The 18750-nt window shown below is 34.4% G+C and overlaps 1 protein-coding gene and 1 pseudogene across 1 annotated transcript in view; one reads left to right on the top strand and one right to left on the bottom strand.

The window, feature by feature from the left end:
• The window catches only part of LOC150103521 (exosome complex component RRP42-like), a 64664-nt gene extending 48254 nt beyond the window's left edge, over positions 1-16410 (bottom strand). The window contains exons 1-4 of the mRNA XM_090397763.1: positions 16235-16410; positions 8730-8831; positions 2185-2279; positions 379-544 (exon numbers count right to left, since the gene is read on the bottom strand). Coding sequence (XP_090253889.1) covers positions 379-544; positions 2185-2279; positions 8730-8831; positions 16235-16291 — 420 coding nt within the window. The 5' untranslated portion in view covers positions 16292-16410. The remainder of the gene's footprint in view (positions 1-378; positions 545-2184; positions 2280-8729; positions 8832-16234) is intronic.
• A 313-nt stretch (positions 16411-16723) lies between these two features.
• Positions 16724-17152, top strand: LOC150103520 (prefoldin subunit 2 pseudogene; annotated as a pseudogene).
• The last annotated feature ends 1598 nt before the right edge of the window (positions 17153-18750 follow it).

Genomic DNA, 18750 nt, shown 5'->3' with positions numbered 1-18750 from the left:
AACTAGCTATGATGTCATTCTCGTTGATAGTTATATATGTGTGATACAAAGTCCATGGTTTTGTTGATAAAAGATGAAGACTTGTTAGAAAAACACTTGAGGTATTTAGCAAGATGTTTAGAAAGTTTGTAAGTCGGAAAATCAATACCTTCCACAATTGGATGAAAAGGGATGTTTTCTTTGTGGATTTTAGGAACTCCATAAATACGTGGGATAAGTGGATGAAGAGAGCGTAGAGTAAGGCGAATGTTGTGAGATAGTTCAGTTGTTTTTTTTAATAAATCATTGGTGTGATTTTCTAGTTCTCGAGTTGGATCTTCCTGAAGTATTGAATAGGTATTATTTTCAAGCAATATATATATATATAAAAACACTTACCACAACGTCCACATACAACACCCAAACTTGTTGTCCAGGTATAACACACAGAGATTTGAAATCCAAACAGTTAGAATTACTGTATGCACGTGTTAATGTTGCAGATATTTCTGCAGCTATTTCTTCCCCACCACGACCTTGAAAACGTGGATCAGCATGTGCAATACTAAAGATTTGAAACATTTAAAATGAATACACTTAATATAAATTCTTATTACAAATATTTTTCAATTAACATAAAAGTTACAGAAATCTAAAATGTAGGCCAATTTAATATCCATTTCTAAAACAGTAAAATGATTCTGATATCATAAAAGGTAATAAAAAATTTATACAGTTTTTGGAAAGTTAATTTTTTGATAAAAATTATGTGGAGGACATTTGATGAAATTTATACAATTACACTTTGAAAATATAAGGGATGTTAAGTCAGTTGATATCTAGAAAGCAAAAAGAGTTGTGTAGTAAAATAGTGAAAAGTGATTAAAAAAAAACTACTCCGATTAGTTAATCAAACATATTTATTTTAAGACCAAATTGGACAGAAAATTCTAGATAAATAACAAGATATGCATGACATTCAGATTATACAATGGAGATGCACAGCTTAAAAATGGTTTAAAAAATATCAGGTGAGAGTGACTTGACAAAATGTGAGGAATGACTGATATTGATAATGGACTGAACTGAAGACTGCCACAGGTCTGATTCAAGTCAATCATGCTAGTTGCTTGGAAAGATGTAAAAACTTTGTTAATGAGTTTCACAACAACTCAAAAGGTGACAACTTCAGAAACTATATGTTTCTACTTTTTACATCACAATAATGAGCCTTTTTTTTTTTTGACACGATGCAAAAACAGATTGTGTGATGAACCAAACAATCACATTATTGGTTATCATCCAGCAAACTTGTGCTGCACGTACTGAGATCAACAATTCACCAACAGAAGGTTTGGTGTGCATATAGTGAAATATAACTGAATTCGTGCATTATAGGAGTCTACTCTCTGGGAAAACCATCACAGGATGTATTTGGTACAACTACAGTAGATTTATTCTGTGTTACACAAGTTATCTGTAAAAGCAATGGGTTCTTTCAGGACAATGTGAAGCCTCACATGATGTGAATGATCCAGGAAAAGTTGATAGAATCAAGCCTTAGGTAGGAAATTCTATCTCCTATCCTCTACATTCACTAGACATCTCCCTAATCATCACTTCTTATTGATAATTATACATACAGCCAACAATTTTGAAACTGAAGATGCTTGAAATGGGAATGAATAATTTTCACTTCTAAAAATGGAAGGTAAAAATCTTTCATTACCATTTTGAGTTATTAGAAAAATGCTACTGGCTGTGAAAGTACACTTCTCTGAATAAAATGTTTTTGTACCTTTTTTTCAAATGTCTTAATTCTATCATAAAAAACCTACACAAACTTTTTTTATCACTAGATACAAACACAGCACTGAAAGTTAATATAAATAATCAATTCTGCAAAATTCCATTATAATAACTGCATGATGAGAACCTATATTAAAAACTTTAATAAACATACACAACAGTTCAACTAGTTTCATGTGATGACAGGTACTTTATCAGGAGCATACTTATAAAAATAAATAGCTAGAGACATATAATGTATAACAGTAAGCAATAAAAAAGAATACAGAATTTGTGACTGTAAAGACATTAAAAAACATCTTTGCAATAATCACAGAAACCTAAAACTTTCATAAATTATCAATTGCAGAAATTTTAATAGAATTTAATATTGAACAAAACTATCAATATACTCACCAGTCCACAAAAATTTCAAGCCGTCCTTCACTTGGTGTTAAAGGATTTGGACTGTCTAATTCAGCCTTTACACCCACTAAGACATCAGTATTTGCCTGAAAGAAATTAGATATTTAAATAGACAAATCCATAATATACTGCTCATAACATTCCAAAAAAATGCTACTATCAAGATTTGTTAAGTAAATCATTAATACAGGAAAACAGAGTATTAATTTGCATTATTTATGTCACTTATCAAACCTATCTCAAAAGTGTAGCATCTTTCTACAATGAGATTGTAGTGAAACACAAGCATTTAGATCAGTATTTCGTAATCTATACTAGACTATAGAAGTAAAAAATTTCCACTACAGATCATTAAGATTTAAAATTACGTATATATACTATATATAAACTTATATATATTATTTTATTTGTTTCTTTTATCACCATAAGAAAACAAATCTACAATACGTTTGGCATCTCACATCCAAGTAGTCAAATTGACAAGTTACATACTATACAAACATTACTGAAGAAAAATGAAACAACTTGAAAACAAGAACCAAACCTTGAAGTCTTGGCAACAAACTTTGAATAAATCATTGACTGATTCAGCTAGGAAGGCATGCAGTGAAACTGTCTGCAAGAACAGAAAAATAAGAATACCATAGTAGACACACATTAAACCTCCAACATAATAACATAGTAGACACAAGATGTTAAAGAAGCAGATCTGGAACAAAAGAAAGCATATTGAAAGTTGCTAGCAAATAAGTTTGCAGATGTCCTAAAAGAATACAGAGAAAAATGTAAGAGAGAAGTTATGTGTAAAAGCAGCTAAACAAAAGTCATGGGACAACTTTGGTAATAATATAGAAAATAAATATCAAGAAGGTGCAAAATGTTCTAGAGGCTATTGAAAAAGCTTAGAAATGGAGGAACAAGCACTGTAAAAGGAATCAAAGATGATAGAGGCACCATGAAAACTGAAGATAAGAATATCCTAGATGTCTGGAATAATTATCTTGGTGCCCCAGGTGAGGACCTGGGGCACCAAGAATTTTTCCAACAAAGGTTGGTTGAATGATAGAGCCTCTGCTACTAATGGCTCATGCAAAAAGTTAAGCAAAGCTTGAGCACGGTTAGTAGTTGGAAGGGGATCAATTGTTCGATGTTGTTGGCACACTCTCTCTCTTGACAAGTCTTTGGATTCCCTGGAGGTGTCACATAATAATAATAATAATAATAATAATTATTATTATTTTGAAAGACTTAAATGAAACAAGCACTGACAGAACAGTAGTAGAAAATTTTAGAAAAAGAAAAAGGTAGAAAAAGCCATCAAAAGCATGAAATGTAAAAAGGCAGCTAGAGTAGATGATATTCAATTAGAAATGCTTAAATATGGAGGCATAAATTTTCCTGCATAATGAAACCTGTGGAGTATCCATAACTAGAGAATCACACATGTGCCACAGTAAAAATTAAATTTATTATGTAGATATTTTGTCTTATACACTGTACGACATCACCAGTACAAACGGTGAAAAACAATAAGGAATTTGAATAAAGAAACTATAACTATTGGGCTGAAAATAAATTAAACTAGATCAGTTTAAAATAAAATAGGAGATTACAAATTTATTTAACCATCCTGAAGTGAATGAAATACTCAAGCTTTTTCATGGATCAAAACATCATCAACATTCTGCTATTCATCATGTAATTACACTCCTTTGCCATTAATCCTTTCATGGTGATTGAGAGACCGGATTAACTAACCAAACAACCTTTTATGTCACTTGACTTAACCTCTGGAGTATCTATAACTTGGAATTCCAATGTGCTACTTGGAATTTCCTTGATTGTCCATTGATATTTGTACTTTCTTGTAACAATTTATTTTCTGTTCTCAAAGATAAAAATGAATTGCATATGAATGAAAATATACAAATAATCAATCCTGAAATGAATTTATTTAATAGTAGTAGTAAATTTACAGTCTTATTTATCAAATTACTGCAATGGAACAAGACAATTTATGTTCTTTCACTTTATGATAATATTACAGAATTATTTTTACAATTTGCAAATGCTTGTAATGATAATCATTATATTAAATATTTATAATTTTTTTTCAAACAACGTATTAAAATAAATACTAACTTTTGTTTTTATCCCTTGAAAAATAACATTATATGCACCATGATGTTTCATTTTTAGAAAAGTTTTTCTGAACAACAAATAGTGTTAAATTGCATTACTCAGTTTCTGATTCTGAGACTTTTTTAATATCAAAAATTTATATCCAATGATATTTTAGCATGAACTCGTTCATTTTCTGCTTAAAATTGCAACAGATATTCTTTTGTTTTTTAGTGTTTTTTTTTTTTTTTTTTTTTTTTTTTTTCGGGGTGCACATTCCTATACCATCTAGTGCTTAATCACTGTAGATATAATGAAAATAGATGAAAGATACTGGCTGATTCAAAATGTATGCTTATTATGAATATTTCCAATTGCATCTTTCTTTCTCTGCTCCTGGAAGATGTGAATTATAAATAACTACTCTGTCCAATTTTCTACTGGTTTGAAAGTTTTCACAGATGGTATTCAAAATGTATTAATGTAAAAGACTAAAAAAGTCACCCAGTAACACTCATTTACAAACATTATACAAAAACAGAAGAAATCAACTAACAACAAAAATTCATAGGGCAAAAAGGCACCACCACCACCACTACTACTATCAAATATTTATGGAATATAATGACAATATGAAGCAAACATGGGCTACACTTAATTACTAACTCAAAAAAAGAAAACTTCACCACAAGACTTTATGGCAAACAGCTTCAGTGAGGATATGAACCAAGAACAGGCTCATTCAACCATGCCTTCAAAAACAACAACATCACACAACTCAAAAAGGATAATATACCATCAACAAAAAGTTACCAACAGAAAGTCAACAGTAAACCATATATTTTCCATCCATTATAAAACAGGAACTGAAGGAAGTGCATTTACAGCTAAAATCAAAGACCACTCCAGGAATAGACAAAATAAGATTCACAAGCCTTTTAGCACACTTTGAACAAATAAATCCTATACTTCTGGGACTCGTGAACATAATTTTCCATGCGTATTTATTTATTTATTCTTATGATAAAAGGAATACAGAACAGCTACAGGTCAATGATGTCCGGTCTGGAATGCCAATCCAAGCGTCATCTGTCACCTTGTGGATGTCCTGTAGACCACCACCATGAAATTGGCACCTTGGGCAGTCGTTCACAATATGAGTAATTGTCTGAGTCATGGGATATATCACAATAAGGATGGTCTAACAGCCCCCATTTATGTAGTACGTAGCCACATCTACCCTGGTTAGTTCTGATCCTGTTGATTGATGACCAAATCTTCCTAGGAAGAGCAAAACCAGGGGCTGCAGAGCACAGGGATCTTCTACCAGGAAGTCTTTTGTTGGGAGATTGTTGGACCAGTATCCTCTCCACATATCAGGCAGGGCAGCTGAAGAGAGTTTGTCCATGGACCAGAAAGGCTTTCTAGATTTTAGGTGAAGACCGGGTGGATTTATGAGAGTCTGGCACAGGGGCAGGAGTGGGTTGCTCATTTCTTTATTAAATTCTTTAATCGAGGCTTGTCTTCTCCGTATGTTTGGTGGAGCAATGTTAGATAGGACAGGCAGTCAAGAGAGAGGGGTGCTTCTCACTGTCCCACTAATTGTGTGCATGGTAGAGTATAGCTGGGTGTCTATAATGTTAGTGTGTGCACTTCTTTCCCAGACAGGGGCACAATATTCTGCTGCAGAGAATGCACAGGCTAGTGCAGATGACCTTAGGACTTCTACACCACAACCCCAGGTTGTTCCAGCAAGCCTTGAAATGATATGTTTCTCGTTTTAATTTTGTTGGACAGGTTGGTGATGTGTCTTTTATAGGTTAGGCTTCTGTCCAAGCTCACTCCAAGGTATTTCAAGTGAGGCTTATGTTCTACCATTTTTCCACAGAAAGAAAGGTTGAGGTGTCGGTTTGACTCTGCATTGTTTAGGTGAAATACTATGGACATAGTTTTTGTTGGATTTGGCTTAGTAGCACTGCTTGAAGTACTCTTCTAGGATGTTCAGGTCTGTGTTCAAGGTTGGCAAAGGAGATAGATTGATGTAGGATCACTAGGTTATTGGCGTACATATACTTGCTTGAGCTGGTATGTTGTAAGTCATACACATAGATGTTAAAAAGTAAAGGGGGATAACACAGAGCCCTGAGGGAGATAGTTGTGAAGGAATCTGGGCCTGCTCTTTTTTCCGCCATTTTCCATCATCATCATCAAATTCCTGCCAGGTACCCTCAACGGGTGTACAAGATACGATAGTACTACAAAAAATTTAATCATTAATAACTTCCTATTTACAATTTTCCTCCAAATCAGTCTGTTACTTGTCAAGACTCCAACATCATCAGATCTTATATTTCAATCGTCTAATGCACTTTGTACCGTATCAATCCACCTATATCTTGGTCTTCCGCTGGGTCGTTTTCCTGCCAACCTGGCAGAGAACATTTGCTATGCTAATCTTTCATTGCCCATTCTGTTTAAATGACCATACCACCTGAGATTAGCTCTGCTAATGCATTCCTGGATGCTGACAACATCAGGTTCTTTCCTAATATCCTCGTTTTTAATATGATATTGCCATTGATGCCATCTGTTCGTGCCTATAATCTTTCTCAGGACTCTCATATCTGCGGTCTCTAGTCTTTGGTCAAGTGTTTTACTTCTGACCCAGCTCTCAGATCCATAAGTTAAAACTGGTTTGAACACTGTCTTGCATACAGCTAATTTAGTGTTCCGACTAATTTCTCTCTTATTCCATATGAATTTATTCAATTGACTTCCTACCATACCAGCTTTGCTGATTCTGTTGTCTATTTCTATATTTAATTTACCATCTTCACTAAAAATCGTGCCTAAGTAGCTGAAATGTTTTACTTGTTCCACAGGTTCTCCATTCACAACACAGTTGACATTTTCAATGATTCTGCCCATTTTCATTGTCTTTGTCTTTTTATTGCTGACCTTCATACCATATCTATTACAACACTTATTCAATTTAATCAGTGAATCTTGCAGACTTGTAGCGGATTTATTTAGAAGTATAACATCGTCCGCATAAAGCAAAGAGCTGACATTAACATCTCCAATTTTGATATCAGGTTTAATACCACTTTCCTTCATAATGTGATCCATATAGATAATGAATAACAGAGGGGATAATGTACATTCTTGTCTCACACCAGATTTAACATTAAACCATCTTCCTGTACTTCCTTCAATTGTAACTGCTGACTAACAACTCAAATAAAGACTAAGTATTGCTTGATATAATGCCCCATTGACATCATATAACTGTAGCGTATTGAATAGCTTCACTCTTGGCACCTTGTTATATGCCTTTTCCAAATCAACAAAACTTAAATACAGATCTTTGTTATGTTCCCATGATTTCTCCACTATTTGTCGTAATGTGCTGATCTGATCCCTACAGCAGCCTCTATTTGACCTGAATCAAGCTTGTTCTTTACCAACCTTTTCTTCCACAATTCTTATCAACCGTTTCTCAAGTATACTTGCATATATCTTACCGGGAACACTCAGTAGGGAAATACCTCTGTAATTCTCACATTCAGTTTTATTTCCCTTTTTATATATGGGTACTATGGGAGTTCTACTCCAATCATCGGGAATTCGTCCCTCTGTACAAGCTTTCTGAACTATGCAGTGCAGCCACTGTAAGACTCTTATACCACCATACTTCAGCATTTCAGGTCGAATATCATCTACTCCTGCTGCCTTTCTACATTTCAAGCCTTTGATGGCTTTTTCTACTTCAAGTATGGATATGTATTCCTGACTGCATGATTGGTCAGTGTTTTTTTACCACTGTGCTGTCATCACTGCTTGTTTCATTTAGCAGTTTTTCAAAGTAACTACTCCATTTTCCATGCCTGTATTAATCCACAACAACTAAAAGCTGCGGTAATCATGCCAATTTAGAAACATGACAAAAGAAATGATACACAGAACTACAGACCAATAGCTAACTTACCAGTCATCTCCAAAGTTCTTGAAAAAGTAACACATACTAGACTACAGAACTATTTACAGAATTACAAGATTCAAAGACCATGATTTTTCTTTAGTCAAATGAAGATTATGTAAAATTTGGTGATTGTAGATCCAATGAAGCAAATCTATATAACATTTTTATATCATTAGATTCTGCAATGAACTGCAGTCTTAATTTTGCATGTAGTGAACAAAATTGAACTTCAAATTGAAATTCAGAATAAATTAAACATCAAAGAAGTGTATAACTAAAAGAAGAAGTAATAAAATCTTGAATAAAAATGACAATATAGCATATATTTTAGCTTCACTTTTAAAGTCCAGTTATTAAGGAAGTTTACAATATAAAATATAAGCTTAAATTCATACAGCACCAATCAGGAAATGAAGGAAATATTATTCCTTACCAACCGCACATGAGCAGAACCACTACAATTAGTAATAATATCAGTTTCTATAACCCCAATTCTGTAATCACGACAACCACGTCCATCTGCACGAAAGCTGTCCTATAAGAATAATGGTATATAAGAACAATGTAAAGATGAAATCAAAGAAAAATATATTGAAATTATAATTAAATGTTCTATTGAATTTTAATGGTAAACAAATTGATTTTAAATGAGACTTTACAAAAGTGGGCCGTATACTAATATATCTATCTATCTTTCTGTATATATATATATATATATATATATATATATATCGGCGTTCATATTTACTCGGTAGATAATGTTATGAAAAATAAATTAGTTTGAAGTTATAATATAAAAAAGAATAAAATTTAATGCTGAGATACTACTAGTTTCGTTGAAAAAATCATCAAAGATAAAGAATTATATAAAATATAACAGTGATATTATAAAATTACATCAACAGATCTAATATAAAAGACCTACTACAGTTTAAACAGGAATGCATGTTGGAGTTCCAATCTTTGTTTTCAATCAAAGTTGATTATGTGCGTGAGTTATCATGACAGCACCAATACTGGACAGTGGCAAAGTGTGCATCAGAAAGATTGTAGCTAAGGCTGCTGTTTATATCGGATGAATTGAGGGATATTTCTTTAGATTCGATTATCTTTCTTTCGATCTCATCATAACACATATGTATATTAGAAGTTTGTGGCCAGTCTACGAGGTGTTGGTGGCCTTCATCTGATTTAATAGAGAAGAGAACGTGACTCGAGAGAGCGCTGGCTCTGGTCCTATTGTAGAATGTCACTTTTGTGTTCCTCAATACGTAAAAGGATAGATTTAGCCATCTGACCGTAACATGATTTGCCACATTCACACATGATCTTGTAGACTCCTGGATACTGAAGAGGGAGATGTTTTACTTTAGGTCTTCTTAGTATGGAGTGAAGTTTTGGAAACATAGTGAAACAAGTTCTAATGTTGAATTTCTTAAGAATTTTTGCCAGTTTTGGGGAGAGAAAGCTGATGTATGGCAAAGATATAAATGCTCTTTGGGAAGAAGAATCTTCAATAGTAGGTGAATGACGGTGAGAGATAAATTTATCAATCTTCTTAAGAGAGAAACCATTGTTGACAAAAGTCCTTTTTAGTAAATTAAGTTCATTTTTAATCTCTGTTTTGTCTGTTAATAAAAATCTGGCTCGATGTGCCAGGGTTGAAATAATACCAAATTTTGTGGAGGACAGTGATGGGAAGAAACATGAAGGTATCTTCATGTTTCTTCCCATCTTCCCGTCTGTGTGTGTGGGGGGGTTTTCTAAAAATAGAGATTTTGATATTTTCAGCACATTTTTTAAGTTTTAAGTCCAAAAAGGGAAGACAGTTGTTGGATTCCAGTTCACAGGTGAAACTGATTTTCTCATGGAACTTGTTGAGATGGTCTAGAAAAATATTGAGGTTGTTTAAACTGTGTTCCCAAATGAGGAATACATCATCTATATAACGGTACCAGATTTTGGGTTTTAGTGTTGAGGAATTAATCGCCTTTTCTTCAAAGTCCTTAAGAAATATATCAGCAAGAATCGGAGAGAGCGGACTGCACATTGCCAATCCTGAGTTCTGTTTGTAAATCTTATTTTCAAATTTGAAGTAACCTGAATTTACACAGTGAGAGAGTAAGGAAAAGAATTTCTTGGATGGTTTGTTCTGGAGAAGATGGAGGACCTCTTGAGTAGGTACATTCGTGAAGAGAGAAACTATATCGAAACTTGCTATTAAATCTGATTTGTTGAGTTTGACTTTGATTTTGGACACTTCGACTTTGGAAAATACTAACTGGACAACATACTCTGAACTCTGCAAGCCACTGAGTAAGGGAGGTCAAGGCCTGATTTCCCTTGAAAACAAGATTAGATACTTCAGGATGATCTTTCTCCTAAAGACACTTTAGTCCCATCACATGTAACCACCTTCAATTACATCATGAAATCATCAACCAGAGGACTCACACTTTCCACAATCCTCCGAATGGCCAGATCTGCACCATCACCTCCTAAGCTATCTTATTTTTACAGAGATGCACTACAGCTGTGGAAAAAAATACAGAACTTCATCACACACTGACAGGATCAACAGTCAGCTGTCCTTACAGAACCTCTATTTTCGAACAGAAACATAAGAAGTCTCGCAACTGCCAACTCTTGATTTTCCCTATATGGAACCAGGCAGGAATAAGAATCATAGGGGATCTCCAGATCCTAAAGTGGAAAACATTAATATGCCTACCACTGAAAAACCCAAAAACTGAAAAGCAATATCAACAGATGCAAGCTGCTATTATAAAAGCCTATCCAGATATCGCTATTCCCAGACACCTCAGGTAATCCGTATTCTTTCTAGAAACTGCGCGGAGCTGATCTTGTATCACCTGAAGTCTCACTTCCAATGCTTCCCTCCAACTACAAGAAAATATACCACCTCCTGATGTCAGGGTCTCCAACTTTGCTCTTCGTGTATTCATCCTTAACCCTCTCATCCACAAAGCTGTACATACTACCTGAATTTCAGTGGGATCTTCCATATAAATCGAAGTGTGCCAAACCAGATTTCGACATACAGAGACTATGCCATAACATCTTGCCAACCCATTCTAAGCTCTACAAATTTCAACTTAGAAAAATGGATCTGTGTCTATTCTGTGAAGTTTCAGGTACCTTGGAACACACATACCTAATCTATCCTGCTAACAAAGCAATGATCACCTATGCTCTTAATACTGCCTCTAGCACTTGTAACTACACACACAGCCAAGAAGACTACTGGAATTTAGTCCATACGAAAGAAAACAGACACAGAATATACAATTTCCTCTTCATCTGCACTAAGGCCGTCATCTACAGCTTCTACCTAAAACACACAAGAAATAACCAGCACCCATCCATCACCGAATCGGCACAAACCCTCATATATAGCTTATCGGAAATAACAAAGCAGGCTTTCACTGGAACTTGATTACTACAAAGAAACAAGAACTGTCACAAAATTCATAGAGGAGTGGAATCCACTGGTATTCTGTTCTGGATTGCCAACGACAATACACTTCATCTGAAAGATAACTAACAGTGAAACTGAACTGTAATGTTGATTGATTCATTTATTGCATTTTCTATTGTATATCCAAAAAGAAAATCTTTCTTTCTCTGTAATATACAGGGTGATTCAGAACTCTTGAGCCAAACTTTAAGTGGTGATAGAACACACCTAAAAGCACTTTTCTTCATACAATGCATGGTCTGAACTCAAGCAGTGAAGCATTAGGGGTTAGTAACTACTGTGTCAGGAAATGAAAAAACACAAGAATGACAGAGATTTGAAATTACAGAACATAAATCAAAGAACTTTATTGAACAAATTACAGAAACTGCTCAAAAGAGCGACTACCAACATTAATGCAGGTTTCACACCTTCGCCGTAGTGATTGGCATACATTGGCGAAAACAGCAGGCATTTCTTGTACAGCGGTGGAAGAAATCTGGCTATAAGGTCCTCATTGGAATCAATGGGGCTATCATAGATCAGGCTTTTCATATGGCACCATAGGAAAAAGTCCAGACACGAGAAATCGGGTGATCGTGGCAGCCAAGCGATGGGACCATCCCACCAATTCATCATCCTACCATGGAAACATATGCTGTGAGCCTGGGTTCTGAATGTTTTTGTGCAGATTCATATTCCAGTCGATGCTTGGAACTCCATGTTCATCATGTTGGTCAATGAATGGCAGTTTTCACATATCCTTCGCAGCACCCTACGGTCATGTTCACTGAGTGCAGCGGGTCATTCACTGCAGGTAGTACTTGCAGTTGATTCCCTGTGCTTCAATCTCAGTATGGTATCATTGATTGTTGACCTTGGATGTCCAATTTGTGAAGCGTTTTCTGAACAGATAGGCCTGTAACTGAGCATCCTATCACAAGATGCCTCTTTCAAATTCCATCTATTCCATTCTCACAGCCATTCCAAAGAGACAAACTTGAACTGACTTCGGCATCATATTCCTCCAATTTATACTTGCTACAAATACCTGTCTCGGAACATGACGTATTGTGTCATGTAGCGAGTCAGGTGTTTGTAGCAGGTATAATATATATATTTTTTTTTTCTTACATAATCTGGAAACTCCATTCTACAGACCAAACATGGAACTTTTTCATGCCTCCTGTAGGCAGTATAGTGGTCTCACACCAGAGAATTAAATTAGTATTATTATTATTGCACAGGCACATCCATGGGGTTCTAAGACTGATAGTAGGAGACTCAAACTAGCAACACATTATCTATTGTACCTCTTCTTGAAACTATTAACATACAAAGCACTTACAACTGACTTAGGCAATCCATTTCATTCATTCACCACTCTCCAAGCAAAAAATCTAGTCCTCATGCCCTTTCTAACCACTTTCTTACCTAACTTCCAGAGATGACCTCATGTTTTGCTTTCTCTAGCCAAGTGCTGATATTTCCCCTGCATGAATCCTATAAAATCCTTTATCATACTTTCCCTTTTTTTACCTATCAACCAACTTTTGTAATCCATAAATCCTCAATCTATCCTCATAGGGAGCATTCTAGTATGCTCCCTATGATGTCGTATACAGCTTGAACTCTTTGTATCCCATAACTTTACACTCTTCCAGATTAAATCAACATCCGTTATATGTTTTGCCCATACTGTTAGCATATTTACTGCATCATATTCATTATTCATCCTATTCAAGTGAATCATCCTGTAACTTCATCTCCCATCCTGACACATTCATAAATGTTCAAGCTCACGGTGGGACTCAATTCTGATTTCTGCAGATTGGAGTAGGTGTGCTATTCACTTGGCCAATCCAACCAAGCTGGAAGACCACCAGAGCATTACTCATGCTAATTACACAAGTAATGTAATGTGGTCTGTGGATAATTTTAACATTTAAAAAAAAAAAAAAAAAAAAACTAATGAATAGATAATGCATATTTTCTTCTCCCTCTCTGTCTCTCGCTCTTCTTCCAATAACTCTCATAGAATTCTGTTTCTGCTTTTTTTGATAACATTTTCATGATTACTGTTCCACTAAACTCTTAAGTATTTAAAAACACAGTAAGTTAATTGCTCGCCAACATCCGTTTACTGTCCAATTTCAAATCTAATGAAAAAAATTCTAGTCTTCTTTCACTCCCAAATGCCTCAATTCTTTGAAACAGACTTTCTCATAAATCTCATACAAGAAATAATTCCTTTTATCTCCTTATTACCTGTCCCCCATTATTATTATTATTATTATTATTATTATTATTCAGGCCTCCATGGAATCAAAACTCATCTTGGAAGGTCCTTCCTAAGAAACACAAAGTTTATCAAGACTCATCGAGGGGAGGTCCCCCCTAAGAAACACAAAGTAACACAAACACATGCACCAATATGTATAGGTTTTGCAATCCACTGTATGTAGAGCTGATAAAAAAAAAAAAAAAAAGTGACACATATATAATTTCAATTATAACTTTAATAATCTGACTAAAGGTAAATGCTGTAAAGGCAAATGTTGCAGTGAATCTGTTAATTTCTTGAGTGATAAACATTAGAATTTCTCATCCTTACACATTATTCACTCTAATTAAATACAAACTTTGGGAAAGGGTTCAAGAATACACCCAAATAGTGTATTCTCAAACCATTCTAGGACTTAAAAATTGTAAAACATTCAAGAATGAAACAATTTGCAAATATTGCTCACTGAATGCAGAATATGCTACTGCTTCACAGTCATCTGTATTATGTTGGACTTGGGATACAACTGAATCAGCTAATTTTATGAGGACTGTGTCTTATATCTGGCAACTGTGAGTGTGCACTCTTATGGCTAGTCATCTTTTTTTTTTTTTTTTGGTATATCCAAAAATTCCTGCCAACTACACATGATTATCTGCACTGCAAGCAAAAACTGTAATAGTTGCAATTAAGAAGAACAGAATAACAATTAAAATAACTAACAATATATATGCATGCTGTAAAAGAAAAAAATCTCTATCAGGAAATGTATTAAATATATGAAGCATAATTAATAAAATTATTTCTGAAAACTGGAACAGTTTAAGACAGTTCTTATTTATTATTGCACCAGCACCTGCATGGAGTCGGAACACTCGTCATGGAAAATGACTAACCTGATACTTTCAAAGCATTTCAGCTCTTGAAAGCTTGTGAGCAGGTATTACAAACATCCATACTTCACATGGGATTTGAACCTGCTGCCTATCAGGTGGAATGTGTGTGGTTGTAAAGCCACTGTCTACTGCTTTAACCAAGCTTACAGACCATTGATCCTACCAATGACTCTGTCAAGGCTGGCATTTATTTATTTAGATTCAATTGGTAAATCAGAGCTATATAGTTTTTTTTTAGCCTTTTTTAATAGAAAACAGCTTTTACATAAACTTCAGGTTTTTTTTTTCTTCCTCTCTCTCTGCATGGAACCCTGTATTTGGGAAAATAGCATAATAGACAGGACAGCAATTGCCAGACTACCAGAAAACACTGCAACAAAGCTGTTGTTCTAACTATAAACTCACTGGTATTTCCATCTGACCATAATATGAAAGACTAAGAAAAGAATATGGAGAATGATAGAACTTCTGGTATATTTGGTCCAATCCAATAAAACTATTCCAGAGTATGTTATTGAGGAAGTCCAAAAATGAAGAATGCTAACAGCCTTTAGTGAATGTCTGCAAATTAACTAATGATCATAATCCCAGTATGGCATGAATGTTTGTGAGGCTTTAATTAGTAGACAATTTTTATCACCTGTTTAAGATTACCACTCTGCTTACTGGAAGCCTAAAATACTATGAAAAATTATAATGTTTGACTTCTTGAGTTGATATTCCAGATAATGTACCCATAATACTAATAGAACTATGGGTTTACAACCTTTTGTTTTACTTTCGAATCTCTTCTATTAATACAAAGGCAGCAGCCGATGAACACTTACATTACACATTTATATACAGCCTAATTTAATGTTTATCAATCAACTAGCTTGGTAGGTCTGAAGTTATCAAATTAACAGATGTCAAGAATTAACGAGTTCCTTTATTTCTCTGCCATCCCTCTCATTTGTGTGTAGTATTAATACTGTGTGTGTATATATTAATATCTTTACACTAAAATAAAATTACCATGAAAACATTGTGAATACCAAAGACACGAAAATCATGTCTTTGGTATTAAGTTGCTGAAGGAAACTGGCTTCTGCCTTTACACTAAAATAAACATTACGGACGAATGAAAATGAAATGAAACTGAAACAAATCAAACGGCGTAAGTAACATAACCAAAACAGAAATTTATTTCACTGTTAAGTGTTCACAAAATAAACTACATGTTCTCTTTAATCACTATAGGCATAATAAAATTATTTATTCTCGACTATTTTTTTTTTTACCTGAATACCATGAATTATGGCTATCTTCTCTGCTTCACTAAGTTTTACCTTAGCCATCAAAAAAAATTACCGTACTATAAAACCTCTACAAAGAAAAAATATATTTTTCAAAATTTAAGTAAACACTGCTGTCCCCAGGTTAGAAATAAACAAATCAACGTGCCAAATATCACAGTGCTGCCGGCTTGAGTAACGAACATAAAAGCCTCCTAAAGTGCAACTAAAACCGCCAATTTCAGTTTTGTGTACGTTTATGTTTTCAAATTAACATTTTAACATGTGACATGTTACATGAATTTAATAATTTTAATTAAATTGTGTCCGAACAATTTGTGAGGAGCTTCAAGTTGCTTATAAAACTTCCAGCACTGATCAGATCTTTATTATTATTATTATTATTATTATTATTATTATTATTATTATTATTATTATTATTATTATTATTATTATTATTATTATTATTATTCAGAATTTAAGTAGCGTTTAAAGATGGCTGCTAATCCCCAAAGATCGATGAAACAAGAAAAGGGGAAACGCTTATCCCAGGAAAGTATTGTGTCGGGATTTTATCAGTTACGACAAGAGCAAAGATTATTGGTTACAAAAATAGCAGAATTGGAAATGGATTTAAATGAACATAATTTAGTTGCTGTTGCACTAAAGCAAGTCAGTGAATACAGAAAATGCTTCAGAATGATTAGTGTATTAGTGGAGAGAACAGTTAAAGAGATTCTTCCAGCAGTGGAATCTAACAAAGTATCGCTTGCCATATTTATTGAAACATTGAATCAACAAATTAAGCTAAAAGGTAAAGAAATTAATGAATATAGAGAAAAATATAACACCCAGTTGAGAGGTGAACCATTGACTTCGTCATCATTACCAAATAAAACAGAATCTACAGCGAAGCCTGTCTAAGCTTTGTAGAGAACAAATCTTAGCTTTGATTGATGTCAAACTTTACTTCGTCTCTTTTCCCCACAGTAAATAAATACTATTGCCGGCCTGGTTGGCCGAGTTATCGTATCTGCTCTCCAGCCAAAAGACTACGGGTTCGAATCCCGCCGTGGGCATGAATGTCTGTAATTGTTTGTAGAAATACTAGTGGTGGTCGGCGATAGATGGCGCTGGTGTAGTTGTGGTTAGTTGAAGTTGGTGGAGAAGAATAGTTGTGGAGTGGGTGCCGTCCCTCGATGTGTCTTTGGACTCCCTGGAGATGTCACAATAATAATAATAATTATTATTATTACCACATTGCTTGGTGAACCCATTATGGTTCAGGAAAATAAAATGCACTCTTTAAGGCTTCATGAAAGTTTTAATATGTATGTGACTTTGCATTTTAGTTTTGAAATGTATTTCATATATTCATATAACACGATAGCATGACTGAGAGCCTGTGTAACTCAGTGAATGTGGCGTTTGCACACCACTGCTCTTGACCGAACGAAGGAAGACTTGCTTTCGAATCTAATCGTCGACTAGGAGAAATTTTTCTAAGCCTTTTTTCGACCGGTTCCCTAGTTAGTCGATAGTTATTTGGTAATGATGACGAAGTCAATGGTTCACCTCTCAACTGGATGTTATATTTTTCTCTATATTCATTAATTTCTTTACCTTTTAGCTGAATTTGTTGATTCAATGTTTCAATAAATATGGCAAGCGATACTTTGTTAGATTCCACTGAGAGATTCCTTTGTTAGAAGAATCTCTGTCACGTGCAAGTGGGTTTTTTCTCCCAGAAACTCGGGTTTTTCGTCCCATAAACTCAAAAAACCGACCGTAGAACCCACATTATTTCATACATTAAATATATTGTGTTAAGGTTAGGGACCATGAAGAGATGGCGGCACTTGTCGAGCCGTCTCTCTTCACTACATGCTGCTTAATTAGTGATAGCCTTGGGCCAGCTATCTCTGATTGGCTGCCAGTGGAGATTGAACTGCCCACTCAGTCTCCAAAAGTTAGATAGGGCTAAACGCCCTCGTTTACTCCCTCTACGGGAATAAAAAGGCGTTAGCTGATTTTTTTGTCTTGTCTGTCTGTTTCGACTGTAGGGTTTGTGCATAAACAAAACTGAAATTCCAAATTTATAACATGGAAATATTGCTACTGTGTGAACTGAGAGATAGGTTTTAGAACAAAACACTTGTTTAATACTCACTTGTTATATTTAGTTGATTAAGCTGCACTTTTAAATGATGATTTTTGCATTTTAAGGAATTTCATGTTAGGACAGGGAATAGTATTACTATCAACTAATTTGTGCAAGCTAGACATAATAGAAAAATATTGAATTTATGCAATCTACATTTTTTCCTTTTTTTTCTGTAAGTTCATTATTAAAATAAAGAAAGTCTGAAATGGCATTCTTTTAGATTTGCTTAAAAATAACTTGAAATTAGCACATCAAAATAGCATTTACTAATATTAAAGTAATGAAGACTGTTTGTGTCATGATATGTGAATATTATGTCTGTCATGAATTATCTGTAAAGTTTTATCGTCTGGATGTA

This window comes from Typopeltis vanoorti, chromosome 9 (assembly GCF_054136105.1).
Source record: "Typopeltis vanoorti isolate ZY-2024b chromosome 9, IOZ_Tvanoo_1.0, whole genome shotgun sequence".
Taxonomy (NCBI): domain Eukaryota; kingdom Metazoa; phylum Arthropoda; class Arachnida; order Uropygi; family Thelyphonidae; genus Typopeltis; species Typopeltis vanoorti.
This window is presented reverse-complemented; position numbering and strand designations above follow the sequence as displayed.